This window comes from Engystomops pustulosus, chromosome 2 (assembly GCF_040894005.1).
Source record: "Engystomops pustulosus chromosome 2, aEngPut4.maternal, whole genome shotgun sequence".
Classification (NCBI taxonomy): Eukaryota; Metazoa; Chordata; class Amphibia; order Anura; family Leptodactylidae; genus Engystomops; species Engystomops pustulosus.
The window spans coordinates 43537712-43561450 of record NC_092412.1 but is presented as its reverse complement, the minus strand read 5'-3'; the positions used below and the strand labels follow the sequence as shown (position 1 = coordinate 43561450).

The 23739-nt window shown below is 44.6% G+C and overlaps 1 protein-coding gene across 2 annotated transcripts in view; it reads right to left on the bottom strand.

Moving 5' to 3' along the window:
• The window catches only part of PDS5B (PDS5 cohesin associated factor B), a 57914-nt gene extending 34665 nt beyond the window's left edge, over positions 1-23249 (bottom strand). Inside the window, exons 1-2 of one of the 2 annotated variants that reach the window (XM_072134399.1) lie at positions 23101-23249; positions 8133-8262 (exon numbers count right to left, since the gene is read on the bottom strand). In XM_072134399.1, coding sequence (XP_071990500.1) covers positions 8133-8240 — 108 coding nt within the window. In that variant the 5' untranslated portion in view covers positions 8241-8262; positions 23101-23249. Of the gene's footprint in view, positions 1-8132; positions 8263-23013 lie in introns of both variants that reach the window. The other variant, XM_072134398.1, reaches the window with a different exon arrangement.
• Positions 23250-23739: the final 490 nt, after the last annotated feature.

Sequence of the window (23739 nt, the reverse complement as noted above, 5' to 3'; positions counted from 1 at the left end):
TTTAGGAACTTTACATTCCCCTCCCATTGCTACTTAATCTGGTTTCTCAAATCTGATAAATGTGGCTAATAATTCTGTTTCTTGCATAGTAAATCTCCCAAAAAAATACTGTGACAATGAATACTGACTAATGGGCAGTATAAGCAACACATACAGTCTAAAAATGGACCAATGCTCATGCAGCATCAGCCACTGTGCTACACCTGGGCATTTGCCTGCTTAATGTTCTTCATGCCTCTAAATGTTATGAAACTTAATGTCTCTGAACAACCATACTAATCTATCAGTGCTTCACCCATCTTTAGCAATTTTAATTGGACAAAACAGAGGCTGCCTTGGGAACAATGCTACACAAAGTGGCACATTGTCTATACAAGCAAAATATAAAATCTCACCCTCATACTTGGCCCAAGTGGGCTTCTACACAAACAGCAACTTACCTTTTCCTTTGCGGGTTTGTACTGTCAATTGTAGTCAACACATTAGTAATATCGGTTTGGAATTATTAAAGTGGCAATGTTACAAATTTCTCTCTCCCTGCACTCTAAGGCTGCATTCACACAGCCGTGTGGGGGGATGTATTAACGTCCCCCATAGATGGCAATGGGCGCACGGGCCGTACAGGAGCGGTACGGTATCTTTCCCCGGAATACGGCACCGTGCCCCATGTTTCTCTATGGAAAGGGGTGGGGGTGAGCAGCGCCGACATGTGCCCGCCATGCTATGGTACGGCAGGCACACCAAGTGTGATTGTAGCCTTATCCAGCATCCTGCAGTCCAGGACAGAGCTCACACTCGGAGGTCGCACTAACATTTTTCCAGAACAGTAATAATACTCCTCTCACAATTTTTGAGGAGTATTTTTAACCCCGGAGGAGTACGAAATTTTCACTAATAATGTAGTCACAGGCGTATATATAGTGTCACAATACCAACTATAGTAATCAGGACTATATTCATCCAAAAAAATCACAATGCATGAAACAGCAAAAATACATTAATCAAATTTTATTACTGCCACAAGGTACCAAAAAGGACACTATAATTAAAAAAATCACTAAAATGCATAAACAACAGACACACAAAAGCGGTGGTGGTAGGTAGATGTACAGTTTCACCGACAAGGTATAAGTATAAATATAGAGAATACAGTACACATATGTATAAGAGTATACAGGCCCAATGGTCAATTCACCCAAAAAAAACAAGAGGGTATTACAAATACAAAGGCCTACCACTCTACCAAAGTATCTCCAAACACCACCACCGCAGCACCCCGACGTACGTTTCGCCGTCGCTTCCTCAAGGGGGTGTGCTGCAATAGGGCAGGGGGAGAGTATATATGTACAGGGAACCACCCACAAATTATGCACGGGCCAATAGACACATATGAAATGATCATAAACACATTACCTTAATGGGTGGGGACTGGATCGGCGATGTGTGTGAGCCCATTAGTCCGGTCGCCGCGCACGTCCCAGAGCCATCGGGCCCGAGCCACCTGAGAGCGCATGGCGCGCAGCACTAGCGCGTCATCGCTCACCGTAAGCACGGACCGGAAGCCCAGGGCACGCATGCGCGCCGGAGCAACGCGCTTCAGCCGTCCATTTTGGATTTGGGCAAGACAAGAGATGGACCCTCGATAGGTAAGTATATCCTATGGATATCAAATTGTTAACTTCTATATTGAATCGTAATAAATAATAACAAATAGGTGTATGTGACACACCTTGATTAATGTATTTTTGCTGTTTTATGCATTGTGATTTTTTTGGATGAATATAGTCCTGATTACTATAGTTGGTATTGTGTTTTGTTTCCAGTATAGGGACTTGGTATTTGTGCAGTGGTCATATCTTTCTTTGGTATTGATTGTTTGTATTTAATTATAGATATACCCCACGCTGATTATGGATTTTCGAAGCAGGGAATCGAATTGGTTGTCTATGGTTACTCAAGTTTTTAATTGTGACTCACATGGCTCTAGATTAGGGAATGATGAGACGAAGGAAGCTCAAACCTCCTTAAAAAACCTTCTAAAAAAACGGATTAAAGTATGGTGGAACAAGGCTGCATTGGAGCAGTATTTGGCCAAAGATCTTGTACCTAGAGGCCTCAGGGTACAGGTGTACCCCTCATTTGCACTAGAAGATGAGGTTATCAGAAAACGGTGGGAGGAAACGTGTAACACCTGTTCCCGCACCTTTATTGAAATTCTGATTGGTATTGAAAAAAAGAAATTAGAAAACATTGAATTGGAATTAGCCACTATGCAAGACAAAATTAAATTGTTATTGTCACCAGATAATTTGAGCAAGTTTGAACAAGATTTGAATAATGAATGTCTAAAGTGGGAGAAAGACACGCAGGCAGTCAAAACTAAGAAATTTCATAGGGATATGGAGGATTTTCAGAAACAACGTGCGTACCGATGGCAACGTGCGAATCCATCTCGTCAAATAAGGAGGAGGTCAGGATCAACAACCTCAATAGATACGGCAGCCTCGGACTCCTCAAGCTCTGCAGCAGAAGGGCATTCTGGATGGAGACCTCTATCACAGCAAAACCGTGGAACTCCGATGAAACGGAAATATAACAATCAACAGGAACTTACGAGTGGGAAGCTGAAGGTAATTAACCTTTCAAATATCATATTGACATCTGATCAACTCTCACTCTTGTCACTGGGGCTTAACTTTAGTCCTGTGGCCACATTTGATGATTTCACGGTAATTAAAGATGTGTATCTGTTTGCCCGGAAACTGCTATGGAAAAAACATTTTAGTGGTAATACCGTTGATAACTCTTGTTCTATTACAGCCCCGGAAGACCTGGAAACACTCAGGGTATTAGAATCACTTTTAGAAGAACAGGACGAGTCTGGGGTGAGTAACCCTGCAAAATTTCCTGCTGAAATTAGACCTAAATCCATCACGTGTCCTCCTTTTTCAACAAGTCCTGAGATAGAGATGTTTGTGAAAATGGTCACAAACGAGCTACGCCAACTGTCTCAGACGCGTCAGTTTGACAACTTAACACGTGGTCAACGCCAGGCTTTACGTGAGTTAAAAAGTATGAAAGAGGTGGTATTCAAACCCGCCGATAAAGGGGGAAACGTGGTGGTGTGGCCGGTTGCTATGTATGAAGCAGAAGCTTTTAGACAATTGAACCAACAGGAGTGCTATAGACAACTGTCTGGAAACCCCACCGATACGTTCAAAAATGAATTGGTCCACATTTTGGACACAGCCTTGGATAAACGTATCATTCCACCTAGAATCCGTAAGGGCTTAGAAGTGGATTTCCCCACAGTACCTACTCTGTACCTTTTACCAAAGGTACATAAGGACGCCAAAATACCACCAGGTCGTCCTATAGTGTCGGGCTGTGGAGGTTTGTGCGAGCCCATTTGTAGATTTGTGGACTTCTATCTACGTCCGTGTGTGGAAGAACTTCCCTCATATATTCGGGACTCCACCGACGTCTTAAAACGGTTGGATGACGTCATACTGGAACCAGACATGTTTCTGGTTTCATGCGATGTGGAGGGACTGTACACCTGCATAGCCCACGATTTGGGGATCACAGCGGCAAAATATTTTTTAAGTATTCGTGAATTGGATGATGACCTGGTGACATTCCTCATGGTCCTAATAAGATTCATATTGGATCACAATTACTTCCTCTTCAAAGATCGGTTTTTTATACAAACCAGAGGGACCGCTATGGGGGCCACGTGTGCCCCCTCATATGCGAATCTTTTTTTAGGTTTTTGGGAGAGAAATCAGGTCCAAGAGGCTATGGATAGGGCGTGTGGACAAGTCATCTCATGGATGCGTTTCATAGATGATATTCTTTTTATTTGGCAGGGCACAAGGACAAATCTGGACCAATTTTTGGAAGATCTCAATACCAATGATCTTAACATCCGACTCACCAATAACATCAGTCAAGAACATATGGAATTCTTGGACATCCAGATTTTGGTCCAGTCTGATGACCGCCTGAATACAACAGTTTATCGCAAAGAAACATCTGTCAATGCCCTCCTACACGCCAGGTCCTTCCACCCTGCCCATACAGTGCGATCTATCCCAACAGGCCAATTTTTGAGGGCACGCCGAATTTGTGACACATCGAGCAGTTTTGAGAGTGAATCTCTGATACTCAAAGCGCGTTTTAAGCAAAGAGGTTATCGTGACACGGATATAGAGAGGGGCTATCTACGTGCCAAATCCACAGATCGAAGCAATTTGTTTGTTCGGAATCGGACATTTGACAAAAAGGTAAGAATCATTACCCCCTACAATGCTCAATGGAGGGAGATGAACATGATTTTTAAACGGTTCTGGCCAATTTTGTTATCAGATCCGGAGGTCAAAAAACATGTAGCTGAAGTGCCACAGGTAATTTCAAGAAGAGCTAATACTATTGGTGATACCCTGGTGAGAAGCCACTACCCGTCTCCCATGGTCCGCAATTACATCTTTGGATCGAAAGGTCCTGACTGGGGGTCCCACTCATGTGGACATTGCTCGGTATGTCCACAAATTGTGAAAACTAAGATTTTTCATGATTCTGATGGACAAAGAAATTTTAATATTGTCCATTTTATCAATTGCAGCACTACAGGGGTGGTTTATATCATCCAATGCCCATGTGCACTCATGTACGTTGGTATGACCACGAGAGAACTGAGAATCCGACTCCAGGAACACATCAGGGATATTCGATCAGCGGGTAAGCTTCAACTTACTGACCTCGAAAAAATATCCAAACTTAAACCCGTTCCAAAGCATTTTTTTGAGCACCATGAGAGCAGATGGCAAGATCTGAGGGCATTTGGCATAGACAAGATTATCTTGGGCACTCGAGGAGGTGATATCTTCAAAAAATTGGAGCGTATTGAACTGAAATGGATAGTGAAACTGGCTACCACGTCTCCATTGGGCTTAAATGAAAAATTGTCCTTTTCCCCATACTATTAATTATAGCCAGTGGTCCGGTTTTTTAAATTGTATGTTTGTTTACATCTTCAATATGGGCATATGAGAGTAGTGTATACGTGTGTTATAGGGCCACAATATAGTCCGTGGAATTTTTGGGTGATTTTATGTTGTTTTATTGTCTAGGGATATCATGTTGGACATATGATTACCTTGAGCACTACGGAAAAGCCATCGTTTGAATGACCGCTGATGACATCCATATACGATCTTGTAGGACTCTTCTAATAGTGTGTTGTGCCGTAGATGCTTCCTCATGGGGATGTCCTGAATTATGGTCATCTCTACCATGGTTCATGTTGACCCATCTGTTCAATGAATTCTTTCTTTTTTTAGGTCCAGTTTTGTTCACTGTTTCATTAAGTACACGATTTTCCATATACCATGCACATATAGTGCTCTTCAAATTATTAGGCACTTTTATATATAATCTTTATTGTATTTTGCACTATAGCACTTTATATCACATTGGCAGCCTTCATGTAATTCATTCTTATGAAATTTATAACAAAAAATTTTTTTTCACCATCTGAGCTTGTTTATATGCGATCATACTTAGTCTATACACAACAGCTACACTTTACTTCACACTACAGCACTTTACATCACAGCGGCACTTTATATACAATTAATTTTCATGAATTTTGTAATATACATTTTTTGTCACTCATGTTCGAGTCTGTATAATATTTCAAATTTTACTTCATCTAACTTTCTAATTTCATCACTTTATTTCCATATTATGCCCAGCCCCACGGGCAGGCATTTTATTTCGTCGTTTATATTATACTCATATAAAAATGTACAAATGAATAATGCAATAATAGAGCGATTAGCAACTAATAACTCATATATTTTATAATGATATAATTAGCATGCATTTTTCATCACAGCACGGTTTTTTTTTTCCGTTTTGTTTTTCACTTTTTTCACGTGCACTTCACCTTTTTTTATATAAGGCAGAATATGTGTGTCACATACACCTATTTGTTATTATTTATTACGATTCAATATAGAAGTTAACAATTTGATATAATCAATATCCATAGGATATACTTACCTATCGAGGGTCCATCTCTTGTCTTGCCCAAATCCAAAATGGACGGCTGAAGCGCGTTGCTCCGGCGCGCATGCGTGCCCTGGGCTTCCGGTCCGTGCTTCCGGTGAGCGATGACGCGCTAGTGCTGCGCGCCATGCGCTCTCAGGTGGCTCGGGCCCGATGGCTCTGGGACGTGCGCGGCGACCGGACTAATGGGCTCACACACATCGCCGATCCAGTCCCCACCCATTAAGGTAATGTGTTTATGATCATTTCATATGTGTCTATTGGCCCGTGCATAATTTGTGGGTGGTTCCCTGTACATATATACTCTCCCCCTGCCCTATTGCAGCACACCCCCTTGAGGAAGCGACGGCGAAACGTACGTCGGGGTGCTGCGGTGGTGGTGTTTGGAGATACTTTGGTAGAGTGGTAGGCCTTTGTATTTGTAATACCCTCTTGTTTTTTTTGGGTGAATTGACCATTGGGCCTGTATACTCTTATACATATGTGTACTGTATTCTCTATATTTATACTTATACCTTGTCGGTGAAACTGTACATCTACCTACCACCACCGCTTTTGTGTGTCTGTTGTTTATGCATTTTAGTGATGTTTTTAATTATAGTGTCCTTTTTGGTACCTTGTGGCAGTAATAAAATTTGATTAATGTATTTTTGCTGTTTCATGCATTGTGATTTTTTTGGATGAATATAGTCCTGATTACTATAGTTGGTATTGTGTTTCGTTTCCAGTATAGGGACTTGGTATTTGTGCAGTGGTCATATCTTTCTTTGGTATTGATTGTTTGTATATATAGTGTCGTCTATTAATACAAGGAAAAAGTTACAGCTCCTGTTTTATGTGCTTAAAGGAAACCTACCACGTGAAATTCAACTTGTAAGCTTCAAATTCCGAGCACCAGGTGCCGGAGCATATTTTCGTTATTCTCCTAAACCACTGTATTGCGCAAACGTGCGACGAGCGCCTAAATAGGAAGTACCGGAGAGCGGGTGACGTCCCCCACCCCTCGCCCGGCTCCTCCCCCACCCCTCGCCCGGCTCCTCCCCCACCCCTCGCCCGGCTCCTCCCCCACCCCTCGCCTATCTCTCGGCGCCCCGCGGAAGAGACGCAGACGGTGAGCAGGAAGTCCCTCCCTGTTTGCTTCCAGCCACTCAGCGCTGCGATCCTGCAGAGAATATTTTGCAGGATCGCAGCCGGCACCGTCACCGCTTGGAAGCGGCAGCTCTCAGGAAAATTGGGGGACTTTTTTAGTGAGTAAATTAGCCTCTAAACGCATCTATGACGCGTGTAGAGGCGTTATCGCGACCTCTGCTCACACTGACACATGAGTTCCTGCCGGCAGCAGCGTGAGGAGTGCAAAACTACAGACATACAAGTTCTTTATAGGGGGAAGGGAAGCAGGAACATCAGATCTAGTGCATTGTGGAAAAGCAGAGGATGTAGGAGATCTGACTGTCATTGTGTGTAATATGCATCTCATCTCTCTTTCTCTGTGTCAGAAACCAGTACAATGTTCAGAAGGTAAATGAAAGTGTATAAAAACCTGTACCCAGATAATCCAACCAGACTTTCAGCTCACAGAACTAGATGGATCATAATGTGTCTGCTTAGACACACCCTGGAATTTTACACTGACCATCACTGAGTGATGAGAGCCAAAACAGCAATAAAACTAAGTAAAATTGTGAAGTAAGGGTTAAAAATTATCTTTATTGTGCTAACATCACTAGGGGGTTGAGATTTGAGAATTATCTTTCATGGGAAAAACCCTTTAAGGTGACGCAAGGTTTGGTGCACAGTGACATCACTGCCTGCTGTGCCATTATCCTATAATGAAGGGTGAGGAGAGAGGAGGCCACTGACTGCAATCTCTCCCTCACCTCTAATTCAGTCAGTTCTCCTATAAAAGACACAGACAACAGTAAAAGAAAGAAATGTAACAAAAAGCCAATAAAGTCAAAATAGAATCCTTACCTTAAAATAATAAATATATTGGACTTTTTACCCAAATGTTTCCACAAACATTCATAAAATCTCATATACAAAAACACACAAGATCTTACCTTCAGGCGTCTAACCATTTCCTCTTTTGAGATTTTGTCGGAGATCTCTTTCACCCCTGGGGGATATGTGATCTTCCCATCGTTGCCCTTCGTTTTTGATTGAGCCATGGTGGCACAGGGTGATGCTCTCCTAGGCGAGGCGGAAGGAGGGGAAACATGGTAAATGATGTTGTACGTATTGATAGAATACCACAGACTCACTTATATATATATATATATATATATACACACATACATACATACATACACCACATAAAACTCAGCATTGAGAGAAACAAAACCATTTTCTTACAGGTTTCATCCTAACAGTGCGAACAGTATATTTAACATTAGGTCACTTTTATAAAAACTTTTATAAAACAAGGTTTGTACAAGCCTGTGAGAACCTAGAGAGCCATAATAATCAGATGGAATAATAAGAATGAGGTCCAAGTTTACACAGTCTATGACAGTGGTGGCGAACCTATGGCACGGGTGCCAGAGGTGGCACTCTGTGTTGGGGTGAAGGCCTGGGTGCCCACAGAAAGGGCTCAGAGTTTGCTAGCTAGGACTCAAGGCTTTCTCCTGTGATCCAATACAGCCCAGGACGTGCTATGCTCAGCGCTATTTTAAAGCAACTCCTTGGCTGCCAGGACCACAGGAGGAGCAGGAAGGGTTGGATAGAGATGGATTGTCATTTGAGCTCCTGCTCTGGGTCCCCTGATTCTTCCTCTTCAGGGGACCCTGGAAGGAAGCTACAATCCAAATTTCTCCATCTTTTTATTGTATTGGTGAACTCAGGACACCAATAAGATTAAAACCTGTGATACAGCAGAGATCAATAAGTTACTACTTAAAATTGTCATGTTGGCACTTTGCGACATACAAGTAGATTTTGGTTGCAGCTTGGGCACCAGCTTGGGTAGGTTCGCCATCACTGGTCTAGGAGATGACCACTGCTCAGCAATAGACTAATGAACACCGCTGAGGGCAGTGAAAGCCAACAGGAAGACAACTCTGTATACAAACATAAATCACAGGCTTCATGCTGGACCATGGAGAAGACAGGAAAGTTAATTTTATTTTTTAATAGCAGCCCAATCTCCCTTTAAGAGTAGAGGTAACGTGTGTCCTCTTATAGGTGCTCTGCCTCAACTTGATTTGTAATAGAAGCTGAACATTTGTGCTTTGGTCTTATTCACACATGATCACACTTGATAAGGGTTTTCCATCAGTTACTGTGACCCAAAACCAGGTGTAGAGACTACAATAAGCTATAATGGAAAGATTTGTACCGCACCTCCTGGTTAACCCGAGGGTAATTTGCAGGCAGTGGACTTTTTCCAAATTGCCAATCCTTTATAAATAGCTGATGTATAGCAAGGTAACAATAATAATCTTTATAGCACCATCATATTCCGTAGCGCTTTACAACTCATAGGGGACAAATACAAATAGAGTACAAACAGTCCTATGGAACAATAGGGGCGAGGGCTCTTCCCGCAAGAACTAAGTATAAGGGAATATAAATGTTATATATTATTCCATTCGCTTTTATTTTCAAGCTTTTCCTAGATTTATGCAAAATAATTTCTCACCAAATATTTGCAGTAACAATTCAGAAAATACAGAGCAGCAAACAGGGAATTGCTCTGAATCTGGTCTCTCAGAAGCCTCTGCTAGACACACGTGTGAGGAGCATCACCTATGAATGGGTCAGGCAGAAGAGCTGCAGTATTGGGCTGATGGGTATTAAACCTTCTGCCAGCACCACAGGTGCCATAAAATATTCAGGTATCCCTGCCAACACTGCCGGGAGAAAAGGAGCGAGGAATTAGATTTCCCATCGCTGCACTCCCCTATTAAACGTCTTCCAGAACAGAAGAGGCAGCCTACAGCTATAACGCAATAAAGAAGTATCCTAGCGTGCCATTCCCAGCAACATCACCGCTTCTCTACATAGAGATTGTCCAGATAAAAAAAGAAGAAAAAAATCCTAAAAAGTATGTGGAGCGTGAAGGAAATCTACCATCAAAATCAATCATGATAAACCAGGAAAACTTACTGATAGACCCAGGCACTGTGGTAATAATCTTATAATTATGCCAACAAGCCAGGAGGGCTCTGGGGCTGTTACAAGAGCACCTCCATGATGCATATTCACAGGCTGTTACACTGTCTCACCCTCACCCCCTCCCTCCGCCTGTTATAATCTCAGGGGACACAGGATGTTTCAGCACAGTGGGAAAATGGGGCTCTGGGAAGCCCTTGAGGCTCATTAGCATAATTTTAACATTTAAAAGGAAGGAAGCAGGCCATGGGTAACAAACATAGGGTTACAGCAGTCATGATGCCTCCGTTGTTCGTTTTTTGGACAATGACCCAGACATATGAAAACTGGTGCAATCCACCTTGGTGTAGTTTGCCTCGCTAATGTGTACTTTGCAACACATTATTTAATAGTGGCGCTCGCTCTCTGTTGATCAAATCTGTTTTCAGGACGTGACACAATGTACCTATGGTGCGCTCACTCCCCCTCCCTTCTCCACCCGGCCGTGTGAATGAGGACTAAGGGTTCTGTCACACAGTGCGTTCTTGGTCTGTTTTTAAACGGACTGAACCCGCATGTGTTTTTGTATGTTTACCATGCATTTGGTCGGTTTTAATCTGTTTCACAACTGCCTACACTTCTAGAAAAGGAAACCAGGTTCAATCCAGCCAAACACATGGCAAACATACAAAAACGCATGGGGTTTTAAACGCACTGAAAAACCCATCATCTTATATACAAAGACCAAAGTGAATGTGACTGCAGAGAAGCCTGGAGCTCGGTTTCTGGAGGTTGCTGGATAACAGATGGGAGGACACAGGATGGCTTAGTAAAGAGGGATGAAGTGTCAGGCAGTTAGCGAGTGTGATTGGCTTTCTTAAAGAGATGGGGTTTAAAGGACACCTGTCATCAGGTCTCTGTCACTAGTCCTGTCACCACTACCTGTTGGAGCAGCTCACAAGGATCCCATCCCAGCCTTTATCTAGTTATTTCATACATTATTCATTATAAAATCATAGTTTCTTTATTATGTAATACTCTGCTATACTCTGCTAATACTTTGCTAGTGTGTGTGCTGCATCTGCTGACATGCTGCATCCTCCTAATACACATGTATGGGACACAGACCTCAGCTACACAAGTACCTGACATGTTCTGCTATAACATGGCTGCCTGGAGCTGTTGTATCTCACACCATTATATCTCACACCATTATACAGGCTGTCAGTCATGCACTGGGGTTGTGGCTGTACCTCCCACTCATGAATAAGCCGGACAGCTTGAATATGCTAATGACTCATTGGACATTTCACAGGTCATTTGAATACAGCTTTTGAACCGGATTACTTAGGTTTATAGGCATGTAGAGGGACAGGGAAGGGATAGGGGCAATGCTTTCTAATGGCAGTTTATAAAAATATGTTTCGTTTTGGGCAATAATTTGCCTGACGGGTTCTCTTTAACAGCATGTTTGAAGCTTTGGAGGTTGAGTATTAGTCTGATAGTATGGGGCAGAGCATTCCATAGAATTGGTACAGCTCTGGAGAAGTGTTGGAGATGTGAATGAGAGGTTCAAATTAAGGAAGAGATTCATCTAAGATCAATGGCAGATCACAGAACACGGGTTGGGCGACAGCCTGAGATGAGAGAGATGGGTGCAGCATTATGCAAAGCTTTGTGGACGAGGGTTATTTTTTTAAACAGTTTTCCAAGACAGCTCAGGATGTGCCATGCTCAGTGCTATTTTAAAGGAAACCTACCAGTTCAAATGGTAGGGGTAAGCTGTAAATACTTACTTTCGTTAGTGTTATTAACCGCTGTATCGCGGTTTAAACACTTCTTAAAGTAAGCGCCGAAGCATCTTCAGCTATAAACTTTAAAAAGTGTTTAAACCGCGATACAGCGGTTAAAGGGAACCTACCACCACAAATCTACCTATAAAGGTAGATCGGGTGGTAGGTGGATCAATAGGACGTGAGGATAGCCCTTTTAAGGACTAATCCTCACGTCCTCGCACTTTTTTGGAAACTTTTATTCGGCACATATGTAAATTTTTTTATGCGGCTACTGGGGTGTAGATTTGTGGTGGTAGGTACCCTTTAATAACACTAATAACACACTTTCAATAACGAAAGTAAGCACCGGCACCAGCTCACCCTGAGCTGGTGCTCGGTATTTACAGCTTACCCCTACCATTTGAACTGGTAGGTTTCCTTTAAAGCAACATCCTTGGCTGCCAGGACTACAGGAGGAGCAAGAAGGTGTGGATAGAGATGGATTATCATTAGAATTCTTGCGCTGGGTCTCTTGAATCTTCCTCTTCAGGGGACCCCTGGAGGGAAGCTACAATCCAAATTTCTCCATCTTCTTTCTATTGTATTGGTGTCCTCAGGATGCCAATACAATTGAAACCTGTGATACAGCAGGAATCAATAATTGCTTAAATTGGCATGTCAGCACTTATAGGTATGTTTTGGTTGTAGTTTGGGCACTCTGTCTATAAAAGGTTCGCCATCACTGTCCTATATGTATCTCGGGTCTCTTTCTGCATTTCAGATATTAGTAGAATGTTCATAAGCCAAATGAAATTGTAGATAAACTCTGTAGCCTGATAATCTAAGCACATTGTCAGCACACACTGACAAGAGACAGGAGGATGTGCACAAGCACAAAACAGAGGATCAGGAAGCTGCTCAGCTAGTCGGCATGTCGGCATCACTAGGGGATTATGTTTTAAGGATTCTCATGGTCTAACTCTTAATAGATCAGTACTCAGGGCTGTTATTTTAACTGACTGTTAAATTAAATCTACAATTTTTTTCCGCAGATTTGTACAGACTATAGTTCATTGGTGAAACACCTATGCCAGCCTGATGCCAAGAAGCTCGCTAAAGTTTCTGCAATGTGGGTGTATTACTAGGAGGCAGTTTCACCCTGCTCTCCTTGCCAAGTGTATTAATATCAGCTCTTACAGCAAGGAGTTAATAGAAAGCAATGTAATGGGAATACAACGGGGACTTAGCCACAGAAAGTAGTCAAACGCATCTATAACTGTAGCTACTAATTGTAGAAATTCACTGTATCACAGCAGTCACACTCTTATGGGGCATGATTATAAACTCTAAACACAAAGAGCCAACATTGGGGGGGGAAGGGGGCTTTGTCAAAGTGGACAAAACTTTAATGGGATTCTGTAGCTCAGCGGTCCAAAACATGGACCTGGCCATAGTTAAACTCAAAAAATAAATAAATAATACTCATCTTCCCAGTTCCCCTGCAGCAGTCTTCTCTTCCTTTACTTCTTGCCCATGTTACTGCATTGCTCCATTGCCAGCAGGCGTGATGATGTCATCACATCACATCTGCCAACAATAGAGCAGGGCACGAACGCAGAAGAGAAGTGAAGGCAGAGAAGACTGCTGTGGGAGAACGGGGAAGGTGAGTATTCAATTTTTTTTGTGTTCAGCCGCCACATCAAGGAAGGAAGGTAGATTTGGGGTGTGGTGGCAGACTGGGGGTTGCAGTTAAGGAGATAAAGGGAGCAGGTAGAGGTATGCTGCAGCAGAGGGGACAGTATAATGGGGGCATGTTGCATTAAAAAGGGCAATAGAGGCAGGGAGGGGACATGCAGCTGGAGAGGGATAAATATAAGCAGGAGGAAATGTTGTAGTAAATGGGAAAATATAAGTGGGGCACACAAGATTTTATATAGGTCCAAATGTAAATTTTTTGGCTCTGAAACATCGGCAGCCCTAGAGAAAATTTATGCTCAGAGGATTCCTAGTCAAAAAAAAGGTTGGGGACCACTGCTGTAGTTCACTGCTAAACTGCTAAATAAAACCTAGGCAATCTCTTATTTTTGTGAGCGTTCCTTAGGATTTCCTTGCCTTCTGTCTGGCTACGAGGTGCATCATGAGGTCTGTAAATGTCATGTCACCGCTGATTTACGAGGTACGGTAATAACAGGAGATAACCGCATGTAAAATCACTGACCACCTTAAGAAAGCGTCGACTACAAGAGGACGGCAATAACCATTTACACCGTGTAAAAGAAAGACAGGCTCTTCATAGTAACCGGCCACTATTTACTACCGAGTACAACTCCTCCCTCATTAAGAAACTAAACCCTGCAGGCTACACGAACGCCAGCCAAGAAGTAGTGACACACCAGGAATGTAACTGAGGACTGAGCCGCACTTATATCCCCAGCACGGTACAAGGCTCAACAATCCTTCCCAGTCTCCTGCTAAGGTTTCATTCACTCTGCAGCAGTAATGTATTAACACAGACTCCTGCCTCTTGTGGCCGGGCAGCCAGTGTTTATTTCCAGGCCAGGTTCTAATATGCGCAGCACTCCCCTGCCGACTGCGCCCCTCTTCATGACCGTACAGGGGGGGGGGGGGGGGGGGCATAGGGGATACCGTATATACTCGAGTATAAGCCGAGACCCCTAATTTTACCACCAAAAACAGGGAAAACATATTGACTCGAGTATAAGACTAGGGTGGGAAATGGATTGGTCACAGACCCCCCCCCCCAGTATATAGCCAACCAGCCCCCTATAGTATACAGCCAGCCCAGCCCTGCCCCCAGCAGTATACAGCCCTGCCCCCAGCAGTATACAGCCCTGCCCCCAGCAGTATACAGCCCTGCCCCCAGCAGTATACAGCCCTGCCCCCAGCAGTATACAGCCCTGCCCCCAGCAGTATACAGCCCTGCCCCCAGCAGTATACAGCCCTGCCCCCAGCAGTATACAGCCCTGCCCCCAGCAGTATACAGCCCTGCCCCCAGCATTAAAAAAAATAAATAAAACGTATATACTCGCCCTCCGGTGGCCCCGATGTGCAGCGCTGCTCCCCCGATGTCCGCGCGGCTCGTCTTCAGGCTTCCGCGCCCGTCTTCTTTCTTCTGCCGGGCGCCGCCATTGCTCTCTCTCTCTCCGCCGGCGTCATACTAGGCTCCGCCCGGGAGAAGAACAATGGCGGCGCCCTGCAGAAGAAAGAAGACGGGCGCGGAAGCCTAAAGACGAGCTGCGCGGACATCGGGGCCACCGGAGGGCGAGTATATATGTTTATTATTTTTTAAGTATTTTTAACTCGTATATGACTCGTATATAAGCCGAGGGGACGTTTTTCAGCACATTTTTTGTGCTGAAAAACTCGGCTTATACACGAGTATATACGGTAATTGCATTTGCTGGTTGTTTGCTAGTAATTGCCAATATTTCAGGGATACTAAGCAAGTTTTCTGGCAGAGCAGCCCTGATAAATGTCCCCCCACGGAAAGCGTTTGTTTGACCCAACTGAAAACGTGGGCCCCGGGATTAGCAGTGATCACAATGGTATTCAGAAGAGGCTAATGATAGTATATGAAGGTTGTAGTGATAACAGTATATGCCCAGGAGTCACAATTCTGGAAGGGATCACTACAAATTCTTTGATGGTGCTCGATGCCTTTACAGGGTACTTTGGGTAATTTGCCCCTGCTTCTGGATGTGCTGTATGGGTAAGGCGGCAGCCAATCCTTGGTCTCCTATGACTATGAAGAGTCATGTCTCTGAAGTGGATCCTGTATAGTCCAGGCACTTCTACCCCTATAACCCTTTTAAGGACAGAGACACTTAACAGGTTAGGATTCTGGAGGTTATAAAGGAATAGAGCTTAGACCTTTGTTTTACATAAAGTGCTCAGAATATTTTGTTTTAACTTTCCAAATGTTACCAAGTGCAATGAACACATTTGTTTCAGTTGTGTTAAAATTGTGTTTACAAATGTGTTAACATTACATTTTTGCAAATGTTAACTGTAATGTAATTTGCCAAACGTTCTCCTCTCAGCTGTTGCAAGTGCCATGTGTGAACGCAGTCTTACAGTCCTATTTTTACTGACTCGGCAGCACCTGGTACAATGGACAGGTACAGCTGTCTGCTATATTTAAGCCTCAAATTTATTTTAGCAACATCATGAAGTTCTTGTTTCTTCCAGCCAGGCTCACCGTCTTATTAACCAGGTGGCTGGTAACTGCTGCAGGGGCTTGGTTGCACCAGAAAGCAATTTTTAGCCATTTATGTTTTCTTTCTTGCAGTTTTTTTGTGGTCGGCAGAGGGAGTCCCCCCACACGGTGCGTTCACACGAGTTTTCAAAATCACAAAAGCAACGAAGGGGAGATTTGCAGTCAACATTGCATTTACAAAACATATGCGTTAACACCGCATTAACACATGCATTTTGTAAACGTAATGTTGACAGCAAGGGAATTAGGCAAATCTCCCCTTCTCACCTTTTGTGATGCATTTCAAAATGCATTGGTTAATGCAACGTTGGAATGCACCATAAGATGCCGCTGATTAAAGCGCAACAACTCTGGCCTTAAAGGAGTCTTTCCAAGTTACCAAATTATTCTTTTTTTAACAGTATAGGGAATAAGCTGATCAGTGAGGGTCTGGCTGCTGAGACCACCCAGCAAACCGGAGAACAGAGATTTTGTTCCCACAAATGTGTAGAGCAACAGGTCGAGAACGAGTCCTGCCTCTTCATTCAGTAGTATGGGTGCAGTCAGAAACTGCCAAGCCCAGTGGTCACCCAACTTCAGCACCCAGGGATAGCGCAGCACTGGCCAATCACTCATCCTACTGAATAGAGCAGAGGGACACATGCGTCACCAGTCACAGCACCCAAATTAGCTCAATTCTCTGTGGGCTCCCAGCAGTTGGACCCTCACCGAACAGATTGTAATGACCAATTGCAATGCACAGGAGTTGATTTCAGAATTTGTTATAACCTCCTTAAAGTGGCATAAAAGATATTTGTACATCAGCAGCAGATCACGCCAAAAAAATGCAAACTGTAAAGGAATAATATTTTTCCCCCATTACTCAGCAATATCTTGTTTTGTCTAGCATGATAAGTGCAGTGCTGTAGAATATGATGACACTACACAAGGTGCTGCAGAGGATAAGCACCCATTGATTAAAAATGGATTTTAGAATAGTTTGTACCCAATCATTTCCCCTCTATTGAACAAAGTAAAGCAATTTTATTCATGTTTAAAATAAACTACCATCAAAATCCATCATGATAAAATCAACTTTTATGCTAATGAGTAAGAAGGAATCGAAAGGTTACCAGAGCGCCTCTGCACGCTAGCTTCACAGGCTGTTACACTGTTCAGTGGCAAATCTCCCCCACTTCTATGTGCAGAAATCTCAAATACAGAAAAGACATACTGCTGCCCAGTTTAACAGCCTGTGAAGCTTCAGCACGGAGGGGATCTGGTAACCCCCAGAGAGCTTCTAGCTCATTGGCATAACTGTGCCCAGATCTGGTTTATTATGCTTGATTTTGAAGGTAGAAGCCATCCCTTTAGCTAAAAATTGAATCCCTCAGATCTCCATATAATCAACTTTCGAATTTTACCTGGCTTCCAGGGACATCTATAGCGTGCCCGGGGGGAGGGGTTTGGATAGCCTCCTTGGACTGAATCCAGCAGCTCTTCCCCATGTAGCAGTTATGTTACATCATCTTAGGCACTTCGGCAAACACCCCATGCATTTATCTGCTCACATGAAGTCACAGGATGGGGAGGAGAAGAAGTCCATGCAGGAACGCTGAGATTTCATGTGATCAGATATATGCATGGGTTACAGTTTGCTAATGTTAGGAGGCTAAAGGACCCGGGATGAGGTCACCCTGGTCGCAGGACATTACTGCTGCATCCCCAGAAGCCATGGGAGAATCTGTTGGATTAAGCCTCAGGAGGCCATGCCCCACTCGACTCGCTATAGTTATCCCTGGTTAACGGGTAAAATTATTAATTTGATTATATGGGGATCTGAGGGAAACAAGTTTAGCTAAAAGAAGGGTGTCAGTTAGTTAATGGGGCTCTATGGGAACCCGTCACTAGCTGTATTTGTGAAAAATGTGGTGACAGGTTCCCTTTAAACCACTCATACAGATGATTAAGGCTACATTCACACTGCCGTTGCCCGTACCGTACCGTACCGTAGCGGGCAACGGCAGTGTACGGGGAGAGGAGGAGGAGGTGAGCGCAGCTCACCCCCGCCCCTCTCCATAGCAACCTATAGCGCACGGCCCCGTATTACGGGAAAAGATAGGACATGTCCTATCTTTTTCCCGGGTACGGAACGGTACGGTGCCGCACGTGTGCTGCACCGTACCGCTCCCGTAGGGTGGCGTGCGCTCATGGAGTGTATGGGGGACGTATATCGGCCGTATATACGGCGGCCGTATATACGTCCCCCATACGTTCGTGTGAATGTAGCCTAAGGAGATCCACGGGTCTCCGGATCTGCTTTGGAAATACTCACTCACTGAATATGTAAGGATATTTCATAATTTGTTGGTATAAATCTTCGCAATTATGGGGTTTCCTCATAAAGGACAACATCGGTCTTCATGCCTTTATAACAGAGAACTCATGGGTGGCTGATCACATCATGTAGCCACAGAAATCAGCAGCAGAGAATCTCTGTGTCCAGGAATGTGTTGCCAACAATATGCGACGATCAATTACACAAGCGATCGTTCAGTAACGTACAATAGCGACATTCGCTCGTTGTAAATGAGGCCGACTCTCCTCCATCAGCATTTCTTAACAGCAGAAGAAACGGTCAATGAAAATGCCTGAAGACATGTCGTTTTTGTCATCTAACCATTATTGAAGGGTCATTAGATGATCCCTTAAACGAAAAAGCAACAAAAGCACTGAGGGATAGTATTGACAGCTCTGGACCCATCCAGCTACCGGGGTAATGAATGAGGCAGCCGCAGATCGGAGGTCAGTAATGGCAGGAATACATTAACCCTAACGAGCCCTTCACAAGACAATGCCTTACATTCCCCTACACGAGGGATTACACATTGCTGATAAAAGGACCCCCTACAGCTTGTACCCACCAACACCACGTCACCATCTGAAAAAGCGGACAGCGCGATACATGGCTTGTTTACGGGCGACCATCTCGTAGGATTGTGTCATTTATCACACGTGGCGGAGGAGGGGCGACCGCTTCTGGTCCTAAGGAATAGAATAGTCTACTACAAGAGATGGCAGATGTTGCCCAAAGACATGAGATTATCTATCAGGGTAGCCCCATGGTCTCCAGCATTATCCGTATGGCAATATCCTTTTATTCCCAGAAGATAAGCAGCAGTGCCACCCCCCCCCCCCCCTGCAAGAGCATTTCCCTCTTCTTCCTATGGGGGTTCAGGTACATGAATAGCAAGTCTCCTGATCACATCCATGTCCATCACATATAAGGAACCTTCTTCTCACACAAGGACATGGGGCAAGGGACTGTATGACACCACTAATGGATGGAAGAGAAATTAATATGGAAAAACAGAAAGATTGAAGGTCTGTGCACCGGACCGCAGCGTGATCAGGCTATAAGTGGACCCTGACAGATTAGTGGCATCAAGTTAATAGGCATCTCATGTATGAACCCAGCCTAGGTATGAACCCACAACAGCAGATGTAGTTACATAGTAAGAACTATTAAAAAACAGACAGAGACATTCGTATAACCAAGAAATGTTATAGAAAATTCTGCATGTAGCTGTACATAGAAGGCTTCACGCTCCATGTCCTGAATTGGATTAGGGTAGAAGTTTCTGCAACAAATCTTCTGTGTGTGAAAGTCTATCAACATACAAAGCTGAAGAGAGTGTTAGGTATTGGTCCTGGTCATCTTAGTAGCTATGCAATGAGTCTGTGGTAGCAGCAGGACTGTGAAAAATACATTTATATTCCAGGATTGTAGCTGTATTTAGAGAACTGTGGTGCACTGGTGTGTGAGGTCTCTTTACTGAACGTAACACATCCTCTCCCCTCTGCTCTAGAAGGCTTCTGGTTATATAGATATGTTAGAAATTACAGATCTTAAAGACCAGGGGCTGGGCAGTGGTTTGAATGCCGGTTAAAAAAAACAAAAAAAAAAAACAGTAGTGTGAGGACACTCACCCAGTGCAGTTACAATCCTGGAATACAAATCTAAGTTTCCCAGTGCAGCTGCTACTATAACACCACAAACAAGTTATGGCTACGCAAATCTCCAAGGACAATACCAAACATTGTCCCATAATTCCAATAATCTGATCTCTTATTCATCTGTTTTGAAACAGAAAATGCAAAACGGAAACCTGATGGGCACGGACCCTAAGCAGGTGCACAACATGGGCTGAATGGCTAAAGCGGTATGCCAGGTTTACAAAGAAATCACAGATGCTGAGGATGCAGTCACATGTTCCGGTTGGATTGCGTTTCTAAACACAATCCAATTGGATTGAGGCGGGACTCGAAACGCAGGCAATCCGTAACAAGCACCTAACGTTTTGCATTGTTTACATGCAAACCACCAGCTGCTATTTAAAATGAAAACACATAAACGAAAAGGGCCGCAACGCACCCCATTCCAATTCCATTACGTTTAGAAACGCAAACCAACCAGAACATGTGACTGCAGCCTCAGGATAGGCGATCAATTTCAGATTACCAGGGATCCGACACATCAATAGCAAATACATGTCAGCCCTTCTGGAACCTCAGCGTGCACAAGTAGGATACTTTTCAATAATAAGGTAATAACTTGGAGCTCTGAAAAACTTGAGATCATTGGTTATTAATTGTTTTCAATGAAACCGCAAACCACATTTAATTTGTGACGTTTTGGGCTTCACCAGACCTTCCTCAGACACAGCACTGCTGGAGGGGAGAAGCAGAATAGAAGAGGCCTCTGCGAGGCTAGCAGCGTAGGAAACCATAGCACATTGGAGTAAAATGCACAATTCTATGTCTGAGGAAGGTCTGGTCAGGACAGAAACATCACACGCATTAAAGGGGTTCTCCCGAGGCTGAAAAACATGGCTGCTTACTTCCAAAAACAGCACCACACCTGACCATGGGTAGTGTGTGGTATTGCAACTAAGCTCCATTCATTTCTATGGAGCTGAGCTGCAATACCAGCACTAACCATGGTCAGGTGTGGGGCTGTTTTTGGAAGAAAGCAGCCATGTTTTTCAGCCTCCGGAGAACCCCTTTAACTGTGGCTTGCTGTTCAATTGTAATCAATAGCAGCATGGTGGCTCAGTGGGTAGCACTACAGCCTTGCAGCGCTGGGGTCCTGTGTTCAAGTACCACCCAGGTCAACATCTGCAAGGAGTTTGTATGTTCTCTTCGTGTTTGTGTTGGGTTCCTTCCACACTCCAAAACGTGTTAGTAGGTTGATTAGATTGTGAGCCCCTTGGGGACAGGGACCAATTTGGCAAGTTTTGTGCAGCGCTGCGTAATCTGTAGGCTCTATATAAATAATTATTATTATAAACCAAGGTTCGCTAGTTTTTCGGAGTGCCAAGTTGTTGCCTTAAAACTAATTCCCTTTAAAAGGCTACAGAGACTACACAGTGTACTGCAGAAGCCTGAGCATCACATTAGTCCTCCTCATGACCGTGTACATAAGACTGGGGACACACAGGTGAGGGGCTATTGCAAACAGAGGTAGGTACATATGAGAGCCAACTATAAAATGGACAGGTATAGCAGTTACCACAGAAAATTAAGCTACGACCTGACAGCAGCCACTGAAAAGACGACCAGACAGCAGCTAAAATCTATAGAAAATATAAGCAGTACATACAGGCGGTCCCCTACTTAAGGACACCCGACTTACAGACAGACCCCTCTGACCTCTGGTGAAACTTTCTGAATGCTTTACTATATTCCCAGACTGCAATAATCAGCTGTAAGGTGTCTGTAATGAAGCTTTATTGGTAATCCTTGGTCCCATTACAGCAAAAAATGTTTAAACTCCAATTGTCACTGGGGCCAAAATTTGTTTTGTCTGAATCTACAATCATAAAATATACAGTTTCGACTTACATACAAATTCAACTTAAGAACAAACCTCCAGACCCTATCTTGTACGTAACCCGGGGACTGCCTGTATATTGGTAGCTAATGGGGATTAATGTTCCAAAATTGACAGATAGAGATCTCCTTTATTATGTGCACAGATGAAGATAATTCTCATATCATCAGTGTCATATAATATCTAGTGATTGACGGACCCCCAGACACAGAGGATAAGCAGATCACCCCCCCCCCCCCCCCAGCATAACATAATAACCAGCGAACGGATATATAGAGGGAATCATCAGTTCTCATCACATCTGGAGCTGTATACACTGTACATGTATCCTGCTGGGGAAAAGGGATATCCACCTATATGAGGAGGGGGCACAGGGCTATCCATCTATATGAGGAGGGGGCGCAGGGCTATCCACCTAAATAAAGGGGGGCTCAGAGTGCTACAGAGTGTAGGAAGCTGTGCACTGGTGTGTGGCTATAGGTCACTATAGGATGTATATAACAGCAAAGGGGAAACTCCCACATGCCAGGCTATAGGTGTATATACAGGAGAGCACCCTTCCACATGCCAGGCTATAGGTGTACAGACAGGAGAGCACCCTTCCACATGCCAGGCTAAAGGGCACTTATGGGGGTATATACAGGAGCACCGGGCACCCTCCTACATGTCAGCCTATAGGGTATATACAGAAGGTTCCGGCACCCTCCCACATGCCACACTATAGGGGTACATACAGGGGCACCGGGCACCCTCCCACATGTATAGAGACCACTCTCCATTACTACACGGGGAGGGGGTGGTGCGCCCCCACCACACACCAGTGCTCCCCTGTACACCCCAGCACCCCGCACCCACTGCACAGCGATGACAATCCCAGCCCTGACACACAGGACCGGGGCCGCTCTCCTCATCAGCCCCCGATCCTCCCCGGGCAGCAGAGGCCGCTCCACGCCGCAGCCGCCTCTCACCTTCCCGCGCCTGCAGCCCTCGGTGTCGCCGATCAGTGACCCCCAGCGACAGCTCTCCGCTCTCTCCACCGTTCGTGTCACCCTCACCGTGGTTACGGTTCCAGAGCTTCAAAATGGCGCCAATTTGTCTCTGGCAGCTCCAATGGAAGCGACGGCGGCGGCGATGGGAAGAGCGCGGCCTGAGGCACTAGGCGGGGGAGCGGCGCCACCTAGCGGCACAAGCGGAGCACGCTACACCCCGCCCCTGCGTGACGTCACAGACTGTGAGCGAGAGTAGCGCCGGTGCTTAACACCGTGTGTGCGACTCTTACTGGGAGACTGGCTGCTGGATTGTGAGCGGCTTATACTGGGGGCACTATTCATACTGGGAGAACTGGTCATACTGGGAGACTGGCTGCTGGACTGTGTGCGACTCATACTGGGGGCACTGGTCATACTGGGAGACTGGCTGCTGGACTGTGAGCGGCTTATACTGGGGGCACTGGTCATATTGGGAGACTGGCTGCTGGACTGTGTGCGGCTCATACTGGAGGCACTGGTCATACTGGGAGACTGGCTGCTGGACTGTGTGCGGCTCATACTGGGAGCACTGGATGCTGGACTGTGGGGCTCATACTGGGAGACTGGCTGCTGGACTGTTTGCAGCTCATGCTGGGAGAACTGGTCATACTGGGAGACTGGCTGCTGGACTATGTGCGGCTCATACTGGGAGAACTGGTCATACTG